Source organism: Somniosus microcephalus, chromosome 4 (genome assembly GCF_052327205.1).
Source record: "Somniosus microcephalus isolate GS21.2 chromosome 4, FLI_Smic_1.0, whole genome shotgun sequence".
NCBI lineage: Eukaryota > Metazoa > Chordata > Chondrichthyes > Squaliformes > Somniosidae > Somniosus > Somniosus microcephalus.
In genome coordinates, this window is record NC_140990.1 from 283,811,277 (window position 1) to 283,823,293 (window position 12,017).

Here is a 12,017-nt window from a genome sequence, read left to right on the forward strand (position 1 = left end):
GAGAAACTCCAGTATGATTTGGATAGGTTGGGTGATTGGGCAGATGCATGGCAGATGCAGTATAATGTGGATAAATTCGAGGTTATCCACTTTGGTGGCAAAATCAGGAAGACAGATTATTATCTGAACGGCAATAGATTGTGAAAAGGGGAAGTGCAATGAGACCTGGGTGTCCTTGTGCACCAGTCGCTGAAGGTAAGCATGCAGGTGCAGCAGGCGGTTAAGAAGGCAAATGGTATGTTGGCCTTCATAGCGAGAGGATTCGAGTACAGGAGCAAGGATGTCTTGCTGCAGTTGTACAGGGCCTTGGTGAGACCACACCTTGAGTATTGTGTGCAGTTTTGGTCGCCTTATCTGAGGAAGGATGTTCTTGCCATGGAGGGACTGCAGCGAAGATTCACCAGACTGATACCTGGGATGGCAGGAATGACGTAGGAAGAGAGATTGAGTTGATTAGGCTTATATTCACTAGAGTTTAGAAGAATGAGAGGGGATCTCATTGAAACTTATAAAATTCTAACAGGACTGGACAGACTTAATGCAAGAAGGATGTTCCCGATGGCGGGGGAGTCCAGAACCAGGGGTCACAGTCTAAGGATAAGGGGTAAGCCATTTAGGGCTGAGATGAGGAGGAATTTCTTCACCCAGAGAGTGGTGAACCTGTGGAATTCTCTACCACAGAAGGCAGTTGGGGCCAACTTATTAAATATATTTAAGAAGGAGTTAGATATATTTCTTAAGGCTAAAGGGATCAAGGGATATGGGGAGAAAGCAGGGACAGGGTACTGAATTTGAATGATCAGCCAGCATCTCATTAAATGGCGGAACAGGCTCGAGGGGCTGAATGGCCTACTGCTGCTCCTATCTTCTATGTTTCTACGTCATTTCTGGTTGGCAAACGGTAACTAGTGGGGTGGCACAGGGATTGGTGCTGGGGCCTCAACTATTTACAATCTACATTAATGACTTGGATGAAGGGACCGAGTGTAATGTAGCCAAGTTTGTGGATGATACAAAGATGGGTGGGAAAGCAATTTGTGCAGAGGTCTCAAAGAACCTGCAAAGGGATATAGACAGGCTAAGTGAGTGGGCATACATTTGGCAGATGGAGTATAATGTGGGAAAGTGTGAGGTTGTACACTTTGGCAGGAAAAATAAAAAAGCAAATTATTATTTAAATGGAGAGAGATTACAAAATGGGGGTCCTTGTGCATGAAACACAAAAAGTTAGCAAGCAGGTACAGCAAGTAATCAAAAAGGCAAATGGAATGTTGGCCTTTATTTCGAAGGGGTTGGAGTATAAAAGCAGGGAAGTCCTGCTACAACTGTACAGGGTATTGGTGAGACCATACCTTGAGCACTGTGTACAGTTTTGGTCTCCTTATTTAAGGAAGGATATACTAGCATTGGAGGCAGTTCAGAGACGATTCACTAGATTAATTCCAGAGATGAGGGGGTTGACTTATGAGGAAAGGTTGAGCAGGCTGGGCCTATACTCATTGGAATTTAGAAGAATGAGAGGTGATCTTATTGAAACATATAAGGTACTGAGGGGGCACGACAAGGTAGATGCAGAGCGGATTTTTCCCCTTGTGGGGAAATCTAGAACGCGGGGGCACAGATTTAGAATAAAGGGCCGCCCTTTTAGAACTGGGATGAGGAGGAATTTCTTCTCTCAGAGGGTCGTAAATCTGTGGAATTCTCTGCCCCAGAGAGCTGTGGAGGCTGAGTCATTAAATACATTTAAGGTGGAGATAGACAAATTTTTGCAAGATAAGAGAGTGAAGGGTTATGGGGAGCGGGCGGGGAAGTGGCTTTGAGCCCAAGATCAGCCACTGAATGGCAGAGCAGGCTCGAGGGGCCAAGTGACCTATTCCTGCTCCTATTTCTTATGTTCTTATGTTAAGGGAAAGCCGGTTACTGGTGATGTCAGCGAGTGACGTTTCATCTGTCAAGAACTTTTGACAGATGACTTGTCATCGTTTGAGAGCTCTGTGAAGCTGTCAAATACTGACAATCCTGGGACCTGGGACACAGGCTTACTTAGAGATCTCTCCTGAGCAGAAAGCAGAAGGCTGATGCATTTGAGAATGCAGCAGCCATTCTGCTTTCTCTGCCGGTGAGATGAGGGACTCCCGAGGCCTGAAGGGTGGAAGCCTGGAGGAAGAAGCAAGGTAAGTAAAGCTTTTAAAACACTTAAGACTCACCTCACACACTTACCTCTGCACACTTGCACCCATCACTCACCTGCATACCGGACATCTCGGCCCCTCCGACCCCCGCAGACCCACGACTTGCCTCGCTGACCCTGGCGAGGTTCGGAGCCGTCGGGAAGCCCACACTTTAAGTGGCAAAATAGGGATTATCAAAAAAACTGCCTGTTAACAGGCCGTTAATTAGCATTAATCCCCTTTCCGCCTCGAGGAGGCAGCTCCCAGCACTGGGAAGATGGCACGGAGGTGGGTTGGGGGCGGGATGGGTACCTGCCCCCAGATTCTGCCATTTTCTCAGCAGTCCCGCCTCCATGCCCGCCTCCCCAGGGCTGGCAAAATTGCCCCCAGATCGCTCCTTGACCCCTCCAGCACTGTAACATTCTCCTTAACCAATACTGCCACCCCACCTCTTTTTTTCCTTCCCTATCTTTCCTGAACATATTATATCCAGGAATATTTAAAACCTAATCCTGTACTTTTTTGAGCCAGGTTTCCGTTATCGCCTTGACATCATATTCCCACGTGGCTATTTACCATGCTCCGTGCATTGACACACATGCCATGTAAACCTGTCTTAGACCTTCTTTTCTTTCTTCGTCTGACCCCACCTAATACCGTACTATTTCTTAATCTAGTGCTATCTGACTGTCCCCATCATTTGTGCACTTTGTTCTCCTTTCTAATGCTACATCCTGGTGCCCATCCCCCTGTCAAATTAGTTTAAACCCTCCCCAACAGCACTAGTAACCCCCTCGTAAGGACGTTGGCTCCGGTTCTGTTGAGGTGCAACCCGTCCGGCCTGTACTTGTTTTCGCATAATAAAACAAAATAAAGAACACGCCCCATTTCTCAACATCAGTGCACCATTTTATTTGACTTTAACAAGATGACTTTTAACCTCTTAGTCTTAGTGAAGGACAAAGCAGCCTGCTTGATTGGCACCCCATCCACTCCCTTAAACATTCACTCCCTCCACCACCGGTGTACCGTGGCTGCAGTGTGTACCATCTACAAGATGCACTGCAGCAACTCGCCAAGGCTTCTTCGACAGCACCTCGCAAACCCACGACCTCTACCACCTAGAAGGAGAAGGGCAGCAGGCGCATGGGAGCACCACCACCTCCAAGTCACACACCATCCTGACTTGGATATATATCGCTGTTCCTTCATTGTCACTGGGTCAAAATCCTGGAAATCCCTCCCTAACAGCACTGTGGGAGTACCTTCAGCACAGAGACTGCAGTGGTTCAAGAAAGCAGCTCAGCAACACCTTCTCAAGGGCAATTAAGGATGGGCATTAAATGCTGGCCTTGCCAGCGATGCCCACATCCCATAAATGAAAAAAAAGAAAGCCCTTGCAGTTTTCTCTTAAGAAACCTGACTGACTGTGTCCCCATCTCTGTTCCTTAACTTCCTCTGTTCACAGCATAAGACGGTTCAAAGGGAAGAGCCCCCACGTTGTGAACTCTGCAGTTTAAAAAAAAAACTTACCTGCAGCACCGCGGAGTTGGGGTGCTGTGCAATCAAGCAGTGCGCCGGGCTGACCAATCACGGCACAGACCCCGCGTCCGGAGCAAAAAAATGTTTCTCAAAAAAATGTTTTTCAGGGTGGCCGGCCAGCTCACCTTTAACTTCCGCCCCGCTAGTGGCCGGCCGCCCTGCTTGTGTCCCCTGCAGCAGTCACTGCCATCGCCCGGCGCTGCTGCAGGGGGCGGAGGGGGAATTTTTGTGCCGGGGCGCTACCGTGGCGATGCGACCGGAGATCACGCCATGATCTCCTGGCGCATGAGATCAGGCCGCAACCCAGTAGCGCCGCGGCTAACCTCCCGCGGAATTTGGCGGGAGGCGCGGTCAGCGCCACGGCCGGGCGAAAAGGCCTTTGTGCCCCATTAGCTCCCCCCACGGGAGGCACAAAGGAGGGGAATTTCTCCCCCAAAGCGCTGCTGATCTTCCTGTCATCACTGGCCCTGCATCCAATAGAGCACCACCAGTAGTGCTTGAAGTCCCTCCTCTTTATTATAATGAGGGCCAGTCAGAAACCCCGGTGTTCCATTACTTCCCTGCACAAAGCACATTTCTGGTGCATTGTAGACACATTACCCCCTGAACAGCACCTGCCCAGAAAATTCAGCTCTTGAAACCTCTCCTACCATGTCAGAACCATATGTTTCAGCTCAATTCTCAAAAGAATACCTTGTACTGCAGTAATGTGACATTTTGGCTGGGGAGTCTAGAACCAGGGGCCACAGCCTCAGGATCAAGCGTAGGCCATTCAGGACTGAGATGAGAAGAAATTTCTTCACACAGAGGGTGGTGAATCTTTGGAATTCTCTACCCCAGAGGGCTGTGGAGGCTCAGTCATTGGGTATAGTCAAAACAGAAGTCGATAGATTTCTGACTAGCAAAGGCATCAAGGGATATGGCGATAGGGCCAGTGAATGGAGTTGAGGCAGAAGATTAGCCATAATCTCATTGAATGGTGGAGCAGGTGCGAAGGGTCGAATGGCTTACTCCTGCTCATATTTCTTATGTTCTTATGTTCTTTTCCATTTCCAGCACCAGCTACCCCATGGGCTCTGAGTGAAATTGTCAATTTAGTGCCAATTACAGGAAACTTTTTTTTATCTGGCACGGACGGGACCGACGTGGTGCTGGTTCATCAAAAATTCCAGATAACCGAACGCTATAGTAAAAGATAGGGAGAGCTGACAGCTCCGTATAAAGCAACAAACCCCGTTGCTTAGCAACAACTGTAGAACAATGGCCTCAAGTTTCAAGCGTCTCTGTAGCTTAGCAACAGCTGCAGCCACACCCTTGCACAGCACAGATGGAAGAAGGCAAATAAATATGAAGTAAAACCTACTCCTGAATTTTGCCGGTTAACCGAGATTTCCGGTTATTTAGGTGCCGGTAAATCGAAAGTTTCCTGTAGTACCAAATTAGGGGCATTTTAGTACTATATGAGTATAAGAATTGGATTGAGGCTGCCCAAACTCATTCCACATAGGTACTCTACAATCAGCATTCATCCCATTTTTGGGGGCTGGATTTGAGCCTTAGAGAAGAAAGATCTGTGGCATTTTGTGTTAGTTTCATCATGATGACGCCACGAGCAAGTGCGCAATGACAGGTTTAAATACATTTTCCATTATTACATGAAGACAGTGCTGTTTAGAGGCAGTGCCCTTTAAGGTCAGGCCCCACCTGACTTACCTGAATAATGGGTTCAGCTTAGGATTAATCTTTCTAAAGGTAAATTTAAATTAATCTTGTAATAGACCTACAATATTGAAATTGATAGCTGTTAATCATTTTAGTGGTTTTAGTTGCTAAAGAAAAGTCCATACGCATTAAGTTAGAGAGTTTAAGAATAGATTTTCTCAGTTACGATGATTAAACATTATGTTTATGTTGCACTAACCAAAGACTCAGTATTGCAGTAATATCTTAAAGAAAATCTTTACTGCAGCTTATAAAATTCAATTACGCACAACGATACCAAGCTTTGTAAAAGCTTGATGAATGCAGAAAACGAGATCAATCCTACGACTGATTTTCCTATAATCAAATGACTGGCCAACTGCAGGATTTTTCCTGTAATTGTTACTTTTCATCTTTCGTCTCTTAACTGACATCAATCAAAACTTGGAACAGTTAACAAGAACAAGTGTGAAAATAATTGGTATTCCAAGGCTGCAATATCGCTTGCAGTTAATTAATGATGATGAGGTTGATTTGACAGACAAAAAGCAATACCATCTGGAGTCTTGTCACCTGTATTTTGTGCTGTCTTCTGAATAAACAGAACAGGTTCTAACTATGAAGCACAATTTACAATATCTCACCTGAAGAGTGAACATAGCAATGTGATGGAATTCTCCACGACCACCTTGTTTTACAGGCACAGTCATAAAAAACTTGCTGCCATCCTTTGAGAACACTGGTTCCTCATTCTAAAAAAAATAGAAAAATTCAACAATAACATAATTGAAAAAATATAAATGATTAAAAGGTCTAAAAAATCAAAATTAATTTACCTTTCTAAAATCATCCAATGTCAATACATTACTCTGGAGCCATCAGTTACTGTCTTTTAGTTTCCACAGATCAGGTTAATATGATCCAGGTGTTAGATTTCTCAAGAAACTGCATGAAAGTTACTAATTCTATTCATATTCATACAACACAGAAAGAGGGCATTTGGTTCATTGTGCCCATGCTGGCTCTTTGGTAGAGCTATCCAATTTGTCCCACAACCCCGCTCTTTCCAAAAACCCTGCAAACTTTTCCTTTTCCAATATATGTCCAAATAAAGTTACTATTGAATCTGCTTCCTCCACCCTTTCAGGCAGTGTATTCCAGTTTATAACAACTCAGTGCATAGAAATTTCTTTTCCTCATTTTCGCCCTGGTTCTTTTTCAAATTATCTTAAATCTGTATCCTCTGGTTACCGACTCTTCTGTCAGTGGAATCAGTTTCTCCCGATCTACTCCTCATAATTTTGAACACCTCTATTAAATCTCTCCTTAAATTTCTCTGTCCTAAGGAGAACAATCACAGCTTCTCTAGTCTCTCCACATAACTGAAGTCCCTCATCTCTGGTACCATTCTAGTAAATCTCCTTTGCACCCTCTCCAAGGCCTTGACATGGTTCTTAAAATGCAGTGCCCTGAATTGGATACATTACTCTAGCTGGAGCCTAAGCAGTGATTTATAAAGAAGGTTTGCCATAACTTCCTTGCTTTTGTATACTATCACAGAATCACAGAAACCCCACAGTGCAGATAAAGGCCATTTCGGCCCATCGAGCCTGCACCGACACATATCCCACCCAATCCCCGTAACCCCACGTATTTAATTCCCCTAACACTAAGGGTCAATTTTATCATAGCCAATCAACCTAACCTGCACATCTTTGGACTGTGGGAGGAAACCGGAGCACCCGGAGGAAACCCACGCAAACACGGGGAGAATGTGCAAACTCCACACAGACAGTCACCCGAGGCCGGATTTGAACCCGGGTCCCTGGCGCTGTGAGGCAACAGTGCTAACCACTATGCCCCTATACTATGGCCCAGAATTTGCAGTCGGGGTAACGGCGAACTGGCAGCGTTTGCTATCATACCGCCTTTGAAACTGACCGCACCTTCGGTATTTGGCGCATGCGCAGATGCACGCGGAAATCCCGAAGTTGCGGTCAGTCACTGACAGCTCCAAAACAGGCTACGCTGTGCCCCCACCACCCACAGAGCCGGCAACCTATGTAATCAGCCACGTCATTGAAACTGATGAAAACTTTGGCTCTTCCCCAGTAAGTACGCTGTTAAATTTCCCATTAAAAGTTAGACCCGAAGGCATTAGGTGTAACTTCCACCGTATCACAGACCTTCCCTTTAGTCCTTTCCTCCCCTCCCCCCTTCCCTTGCCTCTGTACTTGTTTAAAATCTGTTACATCTCTAACTTTTGTCAGTTCTGACAAAAGGTAATCGACCTGAAAGGTTAACTCTGTTTCTCTCTCCACAGATGCTGCCTGACCTGCTGAGTATTTCCAGCATTTTCTGTTTTTATTTCAGATTTCCAGCATCCGCAGTATTTTGCTTTTGTTTTATGGTCCTAATATGTCATGCAGAAGTCACTATATATGCACATATAAACCCAAAATAAAAGAACCATGTATTCCTTAACAAAGTACCTCTTATTCAGCCATTATGTTTGATTATATATACAAATATTTTTAATACATAAATAAAGTCCTTTCAAATTCTTTCCAAATGAGGGAATGAAAATGGGAAGTGTTGTGTCTGGAGGATCACTTGGCTTTGCTCCTCTGAGGAAATTAGATCAATTAGTTAATTGTAAAGTGCTAAATGGAATGTTTCTTTATGTAGCATCCCATCCAGTTCAGCTGTCTGGAGAGTATACAATATATGATGTCACTGTATCATGTTAGACATCAGCGCAATTTTTGTTTGTGTTAAAATAGTCTGGCTGCTCTGCTTGAGAGCTGTGGGTGGTGAATACTGTTTTCTAAGATGGCAAGGCTGTTGAATTTGTTTGATTTACTTCGAAGGAATCAAACATATAAATGTCACAGGTTTGGCTGTGAGTTTTCAATTCTGCTTGGCCCAGTGCAAGAGCTGTGTAAACATTTGGCCTACGTACCACACAGAAGAGACGCTGACAATTCAAGATACTGCAACTTTACCTGTACCATGGAGGTGCAACAGAATGAAGCTTTGGAATTATTGCTGGACTGATTGTTTTTAAAAAAAATGGATAAAGTCTGAAGGTTGAAAGGGATAAACTGCAAACTGGGGTAATTGTTATACCCAGTGGAAGGGTTCATTTTAACTTTTATCGCCAGGTGGAAAACAAGTGATAGGAAATGGGCCGCCCATTTTAGATGGCGCTCGATTTTGCTTTCCATTAAGTGCAAGAAAAAAGAAAATCGGGTGGGGGTTGTAAAACAGGCAGCTGATTTGCTATTGCACGTTTTTTGCCCAGCAATTAAAAGCTAAAATTACCCGTTGATTGTAAGGGACACAGTCTGCTTACAGAAACACTCGTCAGACTTTTTGATTGAAAGAATGGTGCTACAAAAGACTCAATTGCTGCAACATTTTATTTACAACAACAACAACAACAACAACTTGTATTTATATAGCGCCTTTAACATAGTAAAATGCCCCAAGGTGCTGCACAGGAGTATTTTAAGAAAAAAAAAAATTGACACCGATCCACATAAGGATAAATTAGGGCAGGTGACCAAAAAGCTTGGTCAAAGAGGTAGATTTTAAGGAGCGTCTTAAACGAGGAAAGAGAGGTAGTGGGGCAGACAGGTTTAGGCAGGGAATTCCAGAGCTTAGGGCCTAGGCAACAGAAGGCACGGCCACCAATGTTTGAGTGATTATAATCAGGGATCTTCAAAATGGCAGAATTAGAGGAGCGCAGATATCTCGGGGCTTTGTGGGGCTGAAGGAGATTACAGAGATAGGAAGGGGCGAGGCCATAGAAGGATTTGAAAACAAGGATGAGAATTTTGAAATCGAGGCGCTGCTTAACCGGGAGCCAATGTAGGTCAGGGAGCACAGGGGTGATGGGCGAACGGGACTTGGTGCGGGTTAAGACATGGGCAGCCAAGTTTTGGATGACCTCAAGTTTATGTAGGGTAGAATGTGGGAGGCCAGCCAGGAGTGTGTTGGAATAGTCAAGTCTAGAGGTAACAAAGGCATGGATGAGGGTTTCAGCAGCTGTCAGGCCATAATAATTATATATTTAAAATAAAAACCAGCATCGTGTAACATTGAATAAACAGTTTGCAGATGAATCCACTTTTGTGAAGCCAGATCTGTTGAATGTATAATGATAAGGATAATTTTCTTTTAAATGTAGTCTGGAGTCCAGCACTCACCACTGCAGATGCCAGTCTCATTAATTATTCATTTATCAGTCAGAGTTTAACCAGTGTAAACTCTTTAAGGCGTTATCACCTCTTCTATCTTTGTAATTATCCAACAGCCATTTCTAAACAAATTGTTTTTGTACATAAAATCTGATAAGTGTAAAAACAATGATAGAAAATAGCTTAAACAATATCAAGCAGATGCCTCAACTGCCTGCCAGTAATATCTGGAAGGTATAGGATCATGGAAAAAGAGACACTCAATGTTAACTCCTGTTCCGCCCAGTTTCTGCCAAATGCAAATTAGATTTCTTTCAAGAACTAGTATTTTGGGATACAGTATATAAGTGACATGATATATGGTAAGTGTAGCATACTTGGGAGGAACAGGTGACTTTGCACCTATCATTCCCAAACCCAAAGAAAGGGGTTTTCCTCGCCTCGTGTCTAGGTCTGTTGTAGATTCATTGATAGAGATTGATTGTTATGATTAGTGAATAACTCCATTATCATTGTATCACATGACTACAGGATGGTAGAAGTCAAACTAGATGGACCCTGGTCTTTTTTTGCCTAGTAATTCTTATGCTCCTATAAGCAGAACACAACTGTGTTACTAAAATAAAAACAGAAAATGCTGGAAATACTCAGCAGGTCAGACAGCATCTGTGGAGAGAGAAACAGAGTTAACATTTCTCTCTAATGTTCATCTCTAACGAAAGGTCATCGACCTGAAACATTAACTCTGTTTCTCTCTCCACAGACGCTGCCTGACCTGCTGGGTATTTCCAGCATTTTCTGTTTTTATTTCAGATTTCCAGCATCCACAGTATTTTGCTTTTCTACAATTGTGTTACTGCGTTGTATCACATTACTGGCCAGTTTTTATTGGATATTTTATCTTCTTTAATGTCAATTTGATGATTTATCCACATTAACTGTGATTTTATGATGAATTAATTTTAGTCAATGGTTTTCCTTACCTGTTTAGAAAGCCAGAGTTCAGACACTGCCTCATGTTTCTAAAATGGTAACAGAAAAGGAGTAAAATGAAAAGGCATGCTAAACACAATCAATAATCCATCAGTCACTGGGCCGTGTAAAGTACATAACATAAGATATGCATATTGACGTAATAAAACTCACTACGCACTTGGTTTGAGCATAAAGCAAGGCTTTAATCAACTTGTTTCAGAACATGGAAGTCTAGTTGTACTTCACTAGTTCCTTGTCTTACAAAATGTCCCTGGCAAGCTGGGGCCGATGCCCCAGTATTTATACTCCTTGGACGGCGCCACCAGCTGGCCGTCCAGAGTTATTTAATGAGTAGTTTCTTGATGAATGATGAGATTTATCTATATATATAAACCGGTTGGTCCGTCTGTCTTTCTGTCTGTCTGTTTGTCTTTCTGTCTGTTTGTCTTTCTGTCTGTCTGTCTGTCTGGCTATACAATCAAAAGTTATAGAGCGTACCTACACATATGTTATATCAAAAGAAAGCTTATCATTAGGGGACTCTAATAGGCATATTTACTTTTTGGTCAGACAAAAATTGTTCTGCCAGTATACAAAAAAGGTTCAAAAAACGGCAACATTCCGCTCATTAGCGTTGAGTGACGTGATGGTTGACCAATCGTACAGGGGATTAACCTGATGGTTGACCAATTGGTGCGTCATGGGGGGCATTTCATTGCGTGTGTGGGCAGGCCTAATCCTTCTGAGCTGAGGTAAGTGGCCGCCATCTTGATTCCTAACTCTTGATTTATTTTTCCCACTTTGTGTGTGTGTGGAGGGGATTTTGGGAGCGAGTTGAGGTGGGGAAAGGTTTCCCCAGCAACCGGGCTCGGGCCTCTCTCACAGCCTGTAGCCGCTCAGGAGGGGGGGGGGGAGGGAGGAGGGTTACCCCGGCAACGTCTCACTCTCCCCCCCAGTCTCTCTCTCTCTCTTCCGCGCGCAGCCCGAAAGCCCGGGAGAAGAGGGAAGCGAGCAGGTGAGCTGCGGCGTCTCACTCTCCCCCCCCCCCCCAGTCTCTCTCTCTCTCTTCCCTGCGCAGCCCCAAAGCCCGGGGGAAGAGGGAAGCGAGCAGCTGAGCGGCGGCGTCTCATTCTCTCTTCCCCGCGCAGCTCGAAAGCCCGGGGGAAGAGGGAAGCGAGCAGGTGAGCGGCGGTGTCTCTCTCTCCCCCCATCGCAGCGGAAGGCGTTTGTTTGTCTGCCGCCCGGCCAACCGGGTCCAAAGGCCCGCCGCGTTAACAATGAGGGACCCTGGGATCGCTTCGGAGCGATGGCCACCCGGCCTCCCGATGTCGGACTAACTCCGTTCTGGTACTGGAAAGGAGGGAGAGACAGGGGGAGGGAGGGAGGGAGGGAGAGGGGAGGGAGGGAGAGGGGTGAGGAGAGGGGC

General features: G+C 44.8%; 1 protein-coding gene across 2 annotated transcripts in view; it reads right to left on the minus strand.

The window, feature by feature from the left end:
- dpp10 (dipeptidyl-peptidase 10 (non-functional)) overlaps positions 1-12,017 on the minus strand; it is a 1,285,183-nt gene that overhangs the window by 115,318 nt on the left and 1,157,848 nt on the right. For both annotated transcript variants that reach the window (XM_085986567.1, XM_085986568.1), the window contains 2 exons: positions 10,600-10,638; positions 6,059-6,166 (listed from right to left, as the gene is read on the minus strand). In XM_085986567.1, coding sequence (XP_085842693.1) covers positions 6,059-6,166; positions 10,600-10,638 — 147 coding nt within the window. The remainder of the gene's footprint in view (positions 1-6,058; positions 6,167-10,599; positions 10,639-12,017) is intronic.